This window comes from Bubalus bubalis, chromosome 4 (assembly GCF_019923935.1).
Source record: "Bubalus bubalis isolate 160015118507 breed Murrah chromosome 4, NDDB_SH_1, whole genome shotgun sequence".
Lineage (NCBI taxonomy): Eukaryota > Metazoa > Chordata > Mammalia > Artiodactyla > Bovidae > Bubalus > Bubalus bubalis.
The window spans coordinates 20,288,094-20,304,982 of NC_059160.1; the positions used below are offsets into that span (position 1 = coordinate 20,288,094).

The 16,889-nt window shown below is 32.8% G+C and overlaps 1 protein-coding gene across 3 annotated transcripts; it reads right to left on the reverse strand.

Moving 5' to 3' along the window:
* Positions 1-4,136: 4,136 nt before the first annotated feature.
* Positions 4,137-10,963, reverse strand: LOC102414684 (NKG2-A/NKG2-B type II integral membrane protein). 3 transcript variants are annotated; one of them, XM_006059816.3, is made up of 7 exons: positions 10,577-10,963; positions 10,019-10,117; positions 9,482-9,535; positions 8,509-8,657; positions 6,696-6,796; positions 6,258-6,378; positions 4,137-5,239 (listed from the first exon to the last, which is right to left on the reverse strand). In XM_006059816.3, the coding sequence occupies exons 1-6, from the start codon at positions 10,761-10,763 to the stop codon at positions 6,261-6,263; spliced, it is 708 nt and encodes a 235-aa protein (XP_006059878.1). In that variant the 5' UTR covers positions 10,764-10,963; the 3' UTR covers positions 4,137-5,239; positions 6,258-6,260. The 3 variants fall into 3 exon arrangements, with proteins under 3 accessions (XP_006059878.1, XP_025139017.1, XP_025139018.1); XM_025283232.2 differs by lacking the exon at positions 4,137-5,239 and having other exon boundaries at positions 5,246-6,378; positions 10,577-10,961; XM_025283233.2 differs by lacking the exon at positions 4,137-5,239 and having other exon boundaries at positions 5,246-6,378; positions 8,509-8,588; positions 10,577-10,959.
* Positions 10,964-16,889: the final 5,926 nt, after the last annotated feature.

Consider the following 16,889-nt stretch of genomic DNA (forward strand, 5'->3'; position numbering starts at 1 on the left):
ACTCTCTTGCTTTTCGATGATCCAGCAGATGTTGGCAATTTGGTCTCTGGTTCCTCTGCCTTTTCTAAATCCAGCTTGAATATCTGGAAGTTTATGGTTCACATACTGTTGAAGCCTGGTTTGGAGAATTCTGACCATTACTTTGCTAGCATGTGAGATTAGTGCAACTGTGCAATTGTTTGAACATTCTTTGGCATTGCCTTTTTTTGGAATTGGAATGAAACCTGACCTTTTCCAGTCCTGTGGCCACTGCTGAGTTTTCTAAATTTGTTGGCATTTTGAGTGCAGCACTTTCACAGCATCATCTTTTAGGATTTGAAATAGCTCAACTGGAATTCCATCACCTCCACTAGCTTTGTTTGTAATGATGCTTCCTAAGGCCCACTTGACTTTGCATTCCAGGATGTCTGGCTCTAGGTGAGTGATCAACCATCATGGTTATCTGGGTCATGAAGATATTTTCTGCATATTTGTTTTGTGTATTCTGTCACCTCTTCTTGATATTTTCTGCTTCTGTTAGGTCCATACCATTTCTGTCGTTTATCGTGCCCATCTTTGAATGAAGTGTTCCCTTGGTATCTCTAGTTCTCTTGAAAAGATCTCTTATCTTTCCCATTCTATTGTTTTCCTCTATTTCTTTGCATTGATCACTGAGGAAGTTTTTCTTATCTCTCCCTGCTATTCTTTAGAACTCTGTTTTTAAATGGGTATATCTCTTTCTCTTTTGCCTTTAGCTTCTCTTCTTTTCTCAGCTATTTGCAAAGCCTCCTCAGATAACCATTTTGCATTTTTTTCTTGGGAATGTTCTTGATCACTGCCTCTTGAACCATTTCATGAACCTCTATCCATAGTTCTTCAAGCATTGTGGCTATCAAATTTAATGCCTTGGATCTATTTGCCACTTCCTCTGTATGATGGCTTTTGCTGACTGTATAGAGCTCCTCCATCTTTGACTGCAAAGAATATAATCAATCTGATTTTAGTATTGAGCATCTGGTGATGTCCCTGTGTAGAGTCATCTCTTGTGTTGTTGGAAGAGGGTGTTTGCTATGACCAGTGAGTTCTCTTGACAAAATTCTGTTAGCTTTTGCCATGCTTCATTTTCTCCAAGGCCAAACTTGCCTGTTACTTTAGGTATCTCTTGACTTTCTCCTTTTGATCAAGCTATATCACCATGGCAGAGATTGAAATATTGAATACTCACCATATCATTCATTGATGATCCTCAAATCATAACTTGTTATCTATATTTTTAATAGGAATATTTGTTGTAAATAACAAAAGCCTAAGTTTCCATAGGGGAAAAATAAATTTTAAATTTTCACTTCACAAGAAAATGAGGAAGGCAGAAAATGTTGACCTTTTTGCAAAACACACATGAACATACAATATGTAAAATATTAAATAAACTATCAAATTTGCCTCAAATGGATTTTTTCATCAGTTGTCACTTGTATCAAGAAAAGGATAAATGTTTATCTACCATTCCTAAGGATATTCACTTTCAGCATCACTTCTAGAACATTGAATTGAGGGAAACACTATTTTTTGCTTTCTGAAATCTATAAAAATGTACTGTAAACTCAGTTATGTCCTTGTAATGAAGACTAATACTTGAGGCTTCTAAAACAGTGACTAATGGCTACCTATATGGTTGTATCTATCCATTATATTTTATTTTCATAAACTAAATTGATAATTTTCTCTATTACTCACATCCTAGAATTATAGCTATTGAAACATTTATTAGAGATGTCACACAATGTAAAATATACTAATGTTTATTTTTAAAATTTGAAGCAGTTATATCTACTGCTGTCATACACTTTGCTGTTTTCAATTAAATAATGTTATACATGTCAGGTTCTTTGTTATATGCCAAAATATGAGTTTAATCTGAAGAAACTGCCCTCCATGCAGGAGACGTGGGTTCGATCCTTGGGTTGGGAAGATCCACTAGAGAAGGGAATGACTACCCGCTCCAGTAATCTTGCCCAGAGAATTCCGTTGACAGAGGAGTGTGGCAAGCTACAGTTAATGGTGTTGCAGAGTCAAATACAACTGAGGAGTACATTTTCATTTTCACTTTCTCTGGCATTTAACTTTAATAAAATCTATGTTCAAAAAAAAAATCTATGTTCAGACAACATACAGCAAAGATAAAATTACTCAAAACACTAAAAGTAGTTTGAATTTACTTTTTATGATATGAATGTATCGATTTGTAACTATGTCTATTAATGGCCATACTTAGTGACCTAAGAGAGGGAGATAAATTGGAAGTCAATAACAAGTGAAAATGTCCTTTTAACCTAATAATAAGATCAATTCATTTTCAAGGAAGTTTTTTAAATGGAGAGAAATTACCAACTGACTCTATATAAAGGAAATATTTAGGGTCTTCTAAAGAAGGAACTCTTAATCTAGGTAAAATTTTATAAGACGATTTGAAGAAAAGAACTTGTGTGACTACATCCAAATAGATATTGAGAGGTAAAATATTAATGATAAAATTTCAAATTGTAAACATATATTTGTATTAGAATTCAAGGGAGCGAATACAGCATGAGCGGTAAATAAAAGTAGAGAATAAATATATGCTTTCATTGTTTGAGAAGTGGGTGAAACTACTAACTTGGACTTTATTGAGTAAAGAATACAAGCTGCAAAATGTAGGGCATGAATTAAGCTAAGGCATATTAAATGAATACATTCTTACAGATAAGTGTAAAAAATATTTATTTTGAAAAATAAGAAAAAATAAAGTATAATTCAAAGAAACAATATATTGTACTTAAAAATTAATTATATATACTTACATGCAAATAAAATATATAAAGTTTACAATAATTTTAAAATTAGGTTAAACATATATGAAATAGCTTTCCACTTCTAAGAATGTTCATAATTTAAAACATTTCGTTTAATACAGCTATATATATATAGAAGAGTTATTTTCACAACTGCTGTCCTAGTTACAATTTTTTTAGAAATAAAGAGGAAATTTAAAAGGATGAAAAATGATATGATGCAACACAAGATGGAAGAACTAATAAAGTGAATGTGCTGTCACAATACAAGGAAGAACCTTGTTAGAAAAGATGAAGCATGTTTCATAACAATATACTGAGGATCCAAGCCATTAGCAATTACAAAAAAACTGCATGTACTTAATAGTACAAGTTCAACAGAGATTTGAGAAAAGTATGTAGGTTAAATAATCATAAATGGAAATTTAAGCAATTACTTCTCACTGCTCAACTGGCAAGCAGATATACCAGTAATGCTACAGATAGACCTGAACTAGACAATTAACCAAAATATTTGTGCACACACACACTTATATACTCGTATAGAATACTCACACTTTTAATTACACTAAAATTTTCCAAAAATTCACTATATGTTCATAATCCTGATTACATGAATATGAAGTATATAGAACTGTAGTCTCACTATAACAGCCATAAGTCAAGTTTGGCAGATGGACACTTGAAATGTGAGTATTCAAATGTAATTTTTAATTTATTATAAAAAAACAAAAATTTAAGATTTCTTCCTCATTCACACCAGCCGCATATAATAGAGATATAGATTGCTTCCGGATTCATAGAAATTCTTTACAATCTAAGCTAGAAGGTAATAACCAAAAATGTGAAAACCTTTATCTATCTAGTTTTAAGTTCAGTTACACATTTATAAATAACATATGAACCAAAGAAAAATCCACAAAGTTCTCAATTTTTATATGATTTTAAAGGAAAATGCAATAGTAAAATCTGCCTTGTGAAATATCGATTGCCTTAAATGCATACATTGCAAACAAAAAAATAAGCAAGAATAAATTTGAGGAGGTGCCACTAAAAACTAAAACTTAAAAAGCAATCTGGGTGAAATTAAATTCAAGTATAGTCCAAATAGGAGAAGGCAATGGCATCCCACTCCAGTACTCTTCTTGGAAAATCCCATGGATGGAGGAGCCTGGTAGGCTGTAGTCCATGGGGTCGCTAAGAGTTGGACACGAATGAACGACTTCCCTTTCACTTTTCACTTTCATGCTGGAGAAGGAAATGGCAACCCAATCCAGTGTTCTTGCCTGGAGAGCCCCAGGGACGGGGGAGCCTGGTGGGCTGCCATCTATGGGGTCGCACAGAGTTGGACACGACTGAGGTGACTTAGCATAGTTCAAATAAAGAAGTAAAAGGAAAATAAATGATGCAAAATCATGACAAAGAAAGCAAGTACATTAGAAAGGAATAAAATGGTCAATGTCATTTTCACTTGAAAGGCAGTATAATTGATAAAATATGTTTAAAGAAAAGATGAGAAGACATAAATCTCTTACATCTATAATAAATATGACAACACCATTTTTGTTTTTACAGATGTTAAATAGATAAGAAAACCATACTATGAATATATTCTACTATCTATATGAAATGCCTAAAAAATGCAATTTACCAACTGCAGTACAACTTGAATCCTGAATAAACTTAACATGTGTTAAAGATATGGCATTCATTGTATAAAGTTCCTACAAAAAAAGTTCTAGAAACTCTAATGATAACAGTAGTGAATAATAACACTTAAAATTATACCAGGTCTTTCACAAAGTCTCCAGGTAAGATTAAAAAAAAAAAAAGGAATGCTTCCCAATAGAGCCTTGAGAACAAGACTTGTCAGCTTACATAATATTAAGGAACTCAGTCCTGTCTCTGTGAAAATTGATGAAGAAAATATTTTAATCTAAGTATGATACATGCACTGATTTTAAGAGAAAGAAAATACAGAATGATCATTGTGGTTTCATTTCAGGAATGTGTTTGACTGGTTAATATTTGAAGTAAATAGGAATGTTTGGAGGAAAAATTTTATAAACTTTATTTTTAAAATTAATTTATTTATTTTAATTGGAGGCTAATTACAATATTGTGGTAGTTTTTGCCATACATAAGCATTATTTTTTAAAAAATTCATTCTATTGAAAAAATATAAAATGGAAACACTACTGATTGGTTACAAAATTTATGAGAAAAAATAAATAATATGGAATTGCTTTCGTAGTAAAAAAGTATGATCAAAAAATCCTTAAACCTAATACTTGAAGATAAAGTATTGGAATATATTCCCATAATATAGGAATGATACATAAAGGACCTTTACAGTACCTTCTATTTGACATTGAAGATAAAAGTTTGCAGTGTAAAAATAGGTCAAGAAAAAAACAAAGCAATTGCACCTGGAGAGAAGAAATAAAATGTGATTATTTATAGTTTCAATATCTGTTTTTATTTTAAAAATCCAGAGGAATGTAAATTTGAAACAATAGATTAATACATAAAATCAGAGAGGTCAATGGACATAAGATCAGCCTGTAAACCTCTTTTTGTTGGTTTGTTTATTTCTGCTGCAGCAGCAAAAATTACTAAAAATGTAAAAAGCAATGATGACATTTACAAAAGCATGGCTATGAAATATCCATATTTCTCTAAGATTTCAATATTTAAAAATGTAAAACATGCTAAGCGGATTTCCTTGACAGTCAGTGGATGGGACTCTGTGCTTCCCAGCGTGGGGGGTGCAGGTTGGATTCCTGGCTGGGAAACTAAGATCCCACCTGCCACATGGAGTGGCCAAAAATAATTAAATAAATAAAATAGAAAGAAATTAAGAGAAAACCTAAATTATTGGAAGGATAAAGCATGGTACTGATTGGAAGAATCAATATTGCAAAGATGACTCTCTTTACAATTTACTTTAAAGATTAAATGCAGTCCCAAGCAGTTTTTTAAAACAGCTTTATTGAGTTGTGATTAACATAGCATAAAATTCATCCATTTAAAGTGTATAATCAGTTATTTTATGTACATTTCCAATTTGCGACCATTGCCACTGTCAAAATCTAGACAGTATTCATCACTGTTCAGCTAGCAGTCATTTTCTATCCCCACCTCCTCACAGCTCTTGGTCATCACTAATCTGCTTCGGGTCTCTCTTTTCTTTTTTTTGATATTTCATGTAAATGGTCCTATACACCATGCGATCCTTTAGAAAGTTTGATTGCCATAAATATTGAGCAAAAAAGTCAGACACCAAAAGAATGATATCTGTACTTTCTGGTGTGCATATTAAATTTCAATAGTTTCTTAAAAAACTCCCATTATTAGAAAAAAGAATATAATGCATTTTGAAGTTTATGCAATCATACTATTATTTCCATTTAAGAGATGAAGTTACCCAACAGCAGCCAAACTTACTTTTTAATTCTCAAGCTTGTGCTTGCAAGTATACATATTTGGGAATTCACAGTCATCTGACTTTATGTTCCCCGAGGATAGCACTGCACAGTTTCCTTTCTCAGGTGGGAAGTCTGATATTCTGTAATGGAAAGCATTGCATAATTCTGTTATATATGAGGACAGCTCATGAAGTTATAACATTTCTGTATAACAGTAATAAAAATATATTTTGAAAGTGGATAGTGGTGTTTTTAACATAATTTCAGGCAGAGTTTGTTATTAGGAAAATGGAATACTGAGTATCTCATTTTCTAATATTTCGATCAACATTTTATTCACTTTCAGCATCTTCCTTCATCATTGTGTAATTCAACCGAAACAAATGTTTTAATAATATTATTAAAATATATTTGTAATATGTTCCTTCTGTATATAGTATTGCTTTTAAAAACTTACTGTAGTTTGCAAGTTGAGCCATTTTGCCACATCCACGGATGACCACGGCCTTCACGAAAGACTGGAATCCATGACATAATTGATAGGGACTTCAGAAATTTCTACACAAAAGTATTTTCATTTAATCACTATGAAAGAATTTATTAATTCTTAAAATGCAAATAATGTGCTCTTTATAGGATCCTGAGTTTTCTGAATAAGATGAGTGTTAGAATCTAATCTAACACTAAAAATATAAAGTTGAAAGTTTTAATATTTGTTGAAGCATTAACCAATGTCTGTATTTTTGATTAAAAATAAACTCAAACATTTATGTTTGTCAGTTTCATTGCTTTTCTCATGTTAATAAGGAAAAGTCTGATTCATGCAGTTTAATTGCTACCCATGTTGTCAAATTAAACATAGCAAGGTTTTAAATGTTTTCAGATTCTGTGACATTCATTTTTCCAGATACTGTGATTATATCACTGCATTTAGCTACTATTTTTCTGAGTTTCAGCTTTAGAAGGAAATTAAGGGATTGAAATTGAGAAAATAAGTGACATGAAAGACAAAGTTTTGCTTTTCTGGGACCCACACCATTCTTTGCCTAGATGAACCCCAAATCAATCTTTTTTCTGTATTGCTGGAATCCAGTGGACAAGACAAAGGGTCAGAGACCCATTTCTCTCTGCTCCTCTCTGCTAAGTACAACTGTAAACAAGGGAACTAATGAAAGACACAGAACAGAGAACTCTGAAAGGTGGAAAGAGAAGGGTGATGTGGTTGGAGACTTAACAGCAGCTTGACTCTTCAGTAATCTCTCATCACTTCTCCAGGATGAGAGAACAAGGTGAGAGGTTAGGGAACAACAATTAGGGGCATCTTCCCCCAAAGAAGAAAATGACCTAGACCTGCTAAATGACTTAGCAGCCTAGCTGTAGGAGGGGGCACAGATAAGCCATTCCATTCTTTCAGTGTGTTGAGGGGAATCCTGTTGACAATGCCATGTGAGCCCTACAAAGTGTCCATCAGGACACCTGCTAACAAGGAGCAGTTAGAGGAAGTTCTTCTCCTGCTTCCACAAAGAGAACTAGAGTTGGGAGGCTGAGATGGAGGTGGGGCCAGCAAAGAGGGTCTCATATCTAAAAGTACTGAACCCAGGAAGCCTCTTTTCCCTGAAGGCATAAAACTCCATCTCCACTCAGAGACACTGGATAGAATGGATTTTAAATGTTATATTTACATAATGAGTAATAGACATTAACAAACACCATGTAAATGCAAGAATATGGATGAATTGCAAAACCAGTACATGGGAGTGTGCAGAGATTGAAAGAAGAATGGATACTGTTTGATTCTATGTACATGAAGAGCAAAAACATGCAAAGAGATTCTATAACATCAAATGCCACAACAGTGGGTAAATAAGGAGGACACACAAGTGATGACAAGTTACAGAGGATGGGGTGCTGGAAAGTTGAAACTTCTAATCCACGATCTGATGTGTAATTACATGGTTCTATTTATTTTGTGATCTATATGAAAATGTATGATATGTATACTTTCCTTGATATATATTAAAATTAAATAGCACAGTTTATCTTAGAATATAATAGCACTTGTAGCAGTGTGGTTTTCAGTGAAAAGCAAGAATGGAAATAATCAAGCATGAATTCATAGGATAAAATATTAATAAACTATCATAGAGTTGTATTCCATTATTTAGTAAAATAACAGGCCTTAAACAAACTACAAATACATACAAAAACACAAGTGAATTCTAACAAATATAACACTGACTGAATCAAGCCTTTAACATTTGATATCTTACCAGTTCCTCTTCATTATCTATATAAAGCAGAGTAGAGTTCCTAGAAGCACAGGCTGTCAAACTCCCATTCCACGTTTTTTCTTCAAAAATAATATAATAGCAGTTGTTGGAATATGTAAACCAGTCTTTTGAACGACCACAATGGCATTCTGAAGAAAGATTGTGAATTACTAGCCAAAAAATATTGAATTTTAGAAAATAAAAGTCAATTGACATATATGCATGCTGCTGCTGCTGCTAAGTCGTTTCAGTCGTGTCCGACTCTGTGCAACCCTATTGATGGCAGCCCAACAGGCTCCCCTGTCCCTGAGATTCTCAAAGTAAGAATACTGGAGTCGGTTGCCATTTCCTTATTCAATGCATGAAAGTGAAATGTGAAAGTGAAGTCGTTCAGTCATGTCTAACTCCTAGTGACCCCATGGACTGCTGCTTACCAGGCTCCTCCATCCATGGGATTTTCCAGGCAAGAGTACTGGACTGAGTTGCTGTTGCCTTCTCCAACATATATGCATAGATATAAACATATATATGTATATACATGTTTAGACAATGTATCTATGCATCCTCAAGGTTGGTACATATTAAACAAACCAACACATACATTCACAGAAAGGGTTAGTCTCTCATAACCCAATTTATGTCTCCATATAAAGCAAGGACACAGAAATACCCACTTTACACATGCTGAAAATCAAGAAATGAAACCTCTGCTTTAGAATAGTAAACTTACTTGTCTCTTATCATATTATAGCAGAAGGAAATTAGAACCAATTTTTAACAATTGTTGTATTGTTCATATTGATCATATTGTTGTATAGGCAGAAGCATTCTCCTATAATCATTACTTATAAATATTTGTTGCTCTATTTTCCAATTTATGTTCTACCCCATAATCTATTCTTATTTTCATTAGCCTAAGATAGAGACAAAATACCGACTTTATGTATGCCAGAGCTTTAAAATCATTAAGTACCTTTCTGGAGCCTTGTTATCCGAGAGGAGTTATTCTGTTCCTGTATTAGAGTAGCTACAAAATTAATCGTTACAAAAGTTAATATTGCTCTAAATAAATCATAATGATTTTAGTTTCTGAGTTTAATATTTGGTTTATTGTTTAGGATTAGAGTAATCTAAAATAAAACTGATTTTACCTAGAAAAATTAATTAAGCAATGAAGATTTGGTGGAAAAAAAATATTTCAAAAACCAAAAGGAACAGATGCCACCACCTCTTACAGTATTTGTTTTAATCAATTAAGAATTAATTTATGTTTATCAATAAGTTCTTTCAATCTCCTAATACATGTTTATGAGTTATGAAATCAGAATATACAAATATGTACCCTCTGTAAATATTCTGTGTTGTATATTTTTGACAGATTCAGAATTACCATTCCACATTTAGTCTAAATGCATATTTTTTAATGATAGGCACATTCTATAATATGTTTAGAAGACTGACCATCATCAAAGTGAAAAGTTCCCTTACAGTTTTTAAAAAATGTACTTACAGGGAGTAATAATGATCATTGTTACGACAGTGGACATCAGGACAAGGCAGATGATTCCGAGGATCCCAGCAATGAGCTTCTCTGGAGGTGATGGTGAACCTGCAGGGAGAGAAAAGGAACTACTGAGAAAGGAATGATGGGAGCAATTGTTTAGAGAGTAGACATAACACTGCTGCTGCTGCTAAGTTGCTTCAGTCATGTCCGACTCTGTCCAACCCCATAGACGGCAGCCTACACTAGAACCCATGTAAACAGAGAGTTATGTATATAAACTTGGACCCCAAACTCAATTTCTACAACTGTAGTCTTTCTCTCAAAATATACCATTGCATTTTCAGCAAATATAATGCTGCATTAGTTGTTGATTAAAGACTACAAATTTCAGCAATGCCAGAATGAAAGTAGTTCTCTGATTTCACATTAGATACCATACCCAATTTTAAGCTCTCTTCCTCAAAATGAAAAATATGTGAGCTTATCCCCTACTCCTTCTCCACACTTTTGCACCCCAACTGCATATCCTGGAACAGTTCCACCTAGTGACTGGTAATGTTTTACCTTTGGAATGGTAGTTCTCCTCATTCCCTCGAAGATTCTGAGAAGCATTTTGAAGATTTAATTCAGCATATGTTAATTCCTGTGGAGCTATTGAAATGGAACCTTTAGAGCCCTTAAGTTTTATTCGCTGTCTCTTTGAGTTCTTGACTCCCTTCAGTTCTGCATAGATTACTCCTTGGTTATTCATCTCTGAAGCTGAGTAATGTCAAGGACTGTGCTCTAAGTGAACTGAGGAATGAGTGGTGTATATAAGACAAGAATCCTACTGCAATAACATGGGGCGGGGCAAAGAGCTTAGTGTTCACTTTGCAGCTGAACAAACTTAAAGCCTGGTTCTAAATTCCTTGGAACTTCAAACAAGGATTTCATGATAGAACACTTTTTAAAAAAAAGATATTTTATATTTGACAATATATTAGTGGTTAAACAATGAAAAGCAATAAATCAGGGAATAATAAAGAAGTTCATGACTAATAATATCCTTATTAAGTTAGATTCCACAGAAATATTTTAACAGCATTACAGTGCTTGTATTAAAATGAAAATATTGTGTATTACAACAGAGATTCAACTATAATTTTGATTATTTTGAAATCCAACACTGGTTATAGACCAAGTACTTTAAAGATGAGGATAAAGTTGGCATTTCCTGTACTAAATTACAGTATATGGTGACTTACATTTATTTATTAAAAAGGGTACCAAATGCTCTTTATTTTGAATGGTTGTGGAATTCTTAGAAAACTTTAAAAATTGAGGTACTACTTCATATATTGAAAAATATTACGTGACAAACTAAACATAACCTAAACAATATTAAAAATAAAACAATAGAAAAAGACTAAAAAATATTTATTTTACAAACCTAATTGATAATTGATTTAGTGACTAAGGTCTGAATTCACAAAATGATAAGCAAATATAGGACATTTATGGAAGAACACTGTTGGTTCAAACTTCCAGAAAGATCTTATAGATGTCAAAGTTAGTAAAGGTCATTTTATTTGTATAAGTGATGATAATTGCTTATAAAATCCAGAAAACATAGCTTAATAATTCAGTCAATGGGTGCATTAGTCAGAAAGATCTGGAAATTAATTATGGATTTGAAACTTAAAGAAGTGTGTTCTTTAAAAGTTATTTAGTGTCTAGTAACCTATATTATTAATCTAACATGGAAATAATATGTAATATATAATGCTTGTTACATTGAGTACTCAATCTGGTACCTATATGTTCTATAAATATTAGTTTTTAACTACTCTTTAAGTTACAATTTCTGTGTTACTATTTCTGATTCATATTAGTTAGAGCCTGGAAAGCAATTTGTTAAACAAGAGTGTCTTTAATTAGTATAGTACATCTTTTTTGAAATGTTTGTTCAATATTTTTAAAAATCCTTTCATTACTTACAGTTAAGATTATATTAGTATTTAGGAAGCTACTTCATCTCGATTTTTATTAAAAATAAAACTGATTTTATTCAATCTAAGTGCATATATAAAGAATTATGTTTGGCCTTTTTATGCAATGAATTCTTTCCCAAGAATCTATTTATAGAAGTTGAGAGAAATATATATTAACATATTATTATACAAGAAACCTACCTTCTACTGATTATAAAATCCCAAACTAGTTGTTCTCTGTCAAGATGCCTGCAGCTTTCACTTAAGATTATATACAAATCCAAATATGCACTTGACTAGCATTCTACAGACACTAATTTGAATACTTGGAGAAATCTTCCATCGTATTTGATATTTTATGGTTGTTTTTTTACCCTGAGTTATTTTTTTAAAACTAATATTATACTTTGATTTTGTTGTATATTAACTATACTTCAGTTGCTTCACATCTAACATTTGCTAGTTCCCACTAAGTGAGATGGTCTAGTAGAGAGACAGGCGAGAAGGGACACATACCTTCTGTTGGCCAGAAAGTCGTGCATCCTTTAGTGGGGAGGTCAGGTTACCCTCATAAAAGAGGCCTGCTATAGCTGTGTAATAAAAGGAGAAATTTAAAAACATAAATCTAGGACAAGAATAAACAATGTCTGTGACCTTCGCATACTGCCCTTTGAAGGCTCAGAGTGAAGTGAGAGTGGAAAAAGTTGATTTGTCATCAATGTGTCACTTCAGGTTTGAACAGGAAATTCTCACATTTGGGCTATTTGAAGAGAGTTTAGCTTATCACACACCTCCAGAAAATAGGAAACTTTGGACTCCAATTGAAAGGACAAATGGACCTCTAAGTGTGCTATTTATATTTTCAATTTTCAAATGCCTCTGAGAAATTATTTCCATATTCTACAAGATCTGAGGACACTGAGGTTTAACCACCCATGCAGTTATCTTGCTTCCATCTCAATCATATACATTGCAAACTTAGAATACTTCAAGGTTTTCTTTTAAAACTAGATTGCTAAATCTTGGCAGTACATATGCCTTTTCCTCACATCCATTATTACTTCATTTCCATTGTCATTAAAGAAGTTCTATGAATCATAATCCCATTTTCAATAAATACTTAAAGATATTTGTCCCTAATTATTCTGAGAAATTACTGCATTGTCAACTATAGTGTACCTGGCACAGAGTCCATCATTTTCAAAATACCATCTCCCTTTCTCTGCCTTAGTTCTTACAAGCTTTAATCTTATTAAATAAATATTTTAATATATAAATTTCCTCTGATAAAAATAAATTCTCTTTGAAAGGATAAATATAAACAATATTAAATGTATCATCATGACATGGGTTGAGATATTAAATAACTACTCTTCATATCAGATAACTCATCACTTCCCAGCTACCCTCCTTCAAACTTTACATTCTCATCTTCCCTTCTCTTTGTTATAATGAAGGAAGCATTAGTAATTTTAATTTTTATCCACCCATTCCTACCTTTAGAGACTAAATGAGTCATCACAGGCATGTCCACTGTTGATCACCATCAGTTTGTTTTACTTTCCTAGTTTCTTCCCACTTCTGTTTTCTCCTTAGGATTCACTTTGTTAGTCTTTACAATATGAAAAATGTCAGTTCTTACCCCCAAACTGAATCACCTTCAGACTACTTGCAATCCAGCATTTTCCTAAATGCTCAAACCAGAAACCTAGGATGAAATTGAGGCAGGGTCATAGAGGTTTGTGATGTGACTAAGACTGGAAGAAAACTATTGGCAGTGTCAAGAGATGTCCAATATGCTGTCAGAGTAGGAAATGGAAACTCACTCCAGTATTCTTGCCTGGAGAATTCCATGGACAAAGGAGCCTTGTGGGCTACAGTAGGGTCACAAAGAGTCGGACACAAATGAGAGACTAACACACACATCAAATCGGTCATGAATTCATCCTCCAATCCTCAATCATGCCTAGTTGTCTATATTTCGCTAGGAATATTTATATCACAATATAAACCCAAGTCAAACTTTGCAGTTTAAGAAAAGGTAATTTTTAAACATATCTAACAAAACAATGGGAAGGGGAGGAAAAGAAGACATAAGCCACAAGATAAATGGCACATGCAAATGAAAATGATAAGAAAGCAGGTATAACAATACTCATATCAGATAAAATAGTCTTTAAAACAAATTTCATAATGAAAGACAAAGGATACTATGTAATGATAAGGAGATCAATATAAGAAAAGGATATTATACTTGTTAGCATATATCCACCCAATATATTTAGGAGGACCTAAATACATAAAACAAACACCACAGACATAAAAATAATGATTGAAGGGAATACAATAATAGTAGGAACTTTTTAACACTGCATTGACATCACTGGACAGATCTTCTGGACATAAAATCAGTAAGGCAGCAGAGAATCTAAGTGACACAATAGAACTGATGAACTTAATTGATATCTACAGGACATTACATACAAAAAAACCCAGAATATCCTTTTAAGTGCACATAGAACATTCTCAAGGATAGACCACATACTAGAACACAAAATATGCCTTAAGAAATGTAAGGGGTAGAAATTATTTCACACATCTTTTCTGACCACAACTCTGTAAATAGAAATAAAATAAGAAATAAAATAAAAATGATAAAAGAATGATTACATGGAAGCTAAAAACATAATACTAAAACCCAATGGGTCAGCAATGAAATGAAAGAGAAATATCAGAAAAATACCTAGAGATAAATGATGATGAAAAGACAACCTTATAAAACCTATGGGACTGAGCAAAAGCAGTTCTAAAATGGAAGGTCATAGGGATACAGAACTTTCTTAAAGAAGAAAATCTCAAATATACAACCTAACCTACCACTTAAAAAAACTAGAAAAAGAGGGACAAACAAACCCAAAAGTCATCAGAAGGAAGGAAATAACAAAGATAAGAGAGGAAATAAATAAGAAATTAAAAGCAATGGAGGAAATAAAGTAAAGATAAAATTTTTTTTTGAGAATGTAAAGAAAATCAAGCCAAGTTCACCAAGAAGAAAAGAGAGCTCAAATTTAAAAAAAGAAATTAAAAAATAAAAATGAGAAATAACAACCAATACCAGAGAAAATTTTAAAAAATAAGAAAATACTATGAATCCTTATGTCAACAAATTGGACAACCTAGAGGAAATGAACAAGTTTCTAGAAATGTACAACCTTACAAAGTGAGTTATGAAAAAAAGATAATTTGAAGAGCATGATCACTGGAAGTGAAATAGAATCTGTCACCTTAAAAAACTCCCTACAAGCAATAATTCAGGTCTGGACGGCTTCACTGGGGAATTTTACCAAATATACAAAGAAAAAATTTATATTAGTTCTTCTTGCATTATTCTAAAAGGCTGAAAAGGAGGGAACACTCCTAAAGACATTCTAAGAAGTCACCAGCATCCTGATGTCAAATCAGACAAAGATACTGAAAAAAAAAAAAAAAAAAAAAAAAACAAAGGAAAAAGAGAAAATTATTAAAGGCCAATATCCTTGATTAATTAATGTAAATGGAAAATTCCTCACAAAGTATTAGAAAAATGAATGCAGCAATAAGTAAAGAGATCATATGCTATGATCGAATTAAATTCATTCCAGGGTCCCAAGAATGGTTCATCATATACAAATCAATTAACATGATACACCACAATAAAAAAAGAAAAGACAACAAACACTGATCATCTCAAAGATGAAGAAAAGTCTTTGATAGAATTCAACATCTATTCATGATAAAAACTTTCACCAAAGTGGGAAAGAGGGAACATGTCTCAGCATAAACTTTTTATAACAAATCCATAGTCAATATAATGCTCAACAATGAAAAGCTGAAAGCCATCCAGATAAAATCTAGGACAAGACAAGGGTGCCCATTCTCACCAATTCTATTCAATATAGTATTCAAAGTACTGCCAATAGCAGTCAGACAAGAAAAGCAAATAAATGATATCTAAATTGGGAGCTTAGCAGGTGGTGCATGAGACATAAGAGAAGCAGTTTTGCTTCTTGGGTTGGGAAGATCCCTTGGAAACAGCATGGCAACTCACTCCAGTATTTTGCCTGGAGAATTCCATGGAAAAAGGAGCCTGGAAGGCTACTGTTCATAGGATTGCAAAGTTGGACACGAGTGAAGCAACTGGGCACACATGCATTCAGATTGGAAAGGAAGAGGCAAAAATGTCATTATATGCAGATGACATGACACTATATATAGAAAACCCTAATGACTGCACACAAAACCCACTAGAACTAATAAATTCAGCAAAGTAGGAGGATGTAAAATTAATACATAGAAATCTGTTGCATTTCTTTACACTAACAATTAACTATCAGAAAGGTAAAGTAAAAATGATCCTGCTTTAAATGCATCAAAAAATACCCAATAATAAATATAACCATGGATGTGAAAGATCTAAAGGCTGAGAACTGTAAAATATTGATAAAAAGAAATATGATTTAAGGAAATGGAAAGGTGCTCTTGTATTGGAAGAATTAATACTGTTAAAATGGCCATACTACACCAAAGCAATCTACAGATTTAATGTAATTCATATCAAATTACCCATGACATTTTACACAAAACTATAGCAAATAATTCTAAAATTTGTATGGAACCAGGAAAGACCCAGTAATCCAGAGAAAAAAGAACAAATCTAGAGGCAGATCCTTCTCAGACCACAAAAAAATACTACAAAGCTACAGTAACCAGTGTGATACTGGCACAGAAGATATATGGATGAATGGAACTGAGCAGAGAGCACGGAAACAAACCCTCAAACCTACAGTTAATTAATCTTTCACAAAGGGGGCAAGAATAAACAACAGAGAACAAGTCTCTTCGGCAAGTGGCATTGGGAATCCGGACAG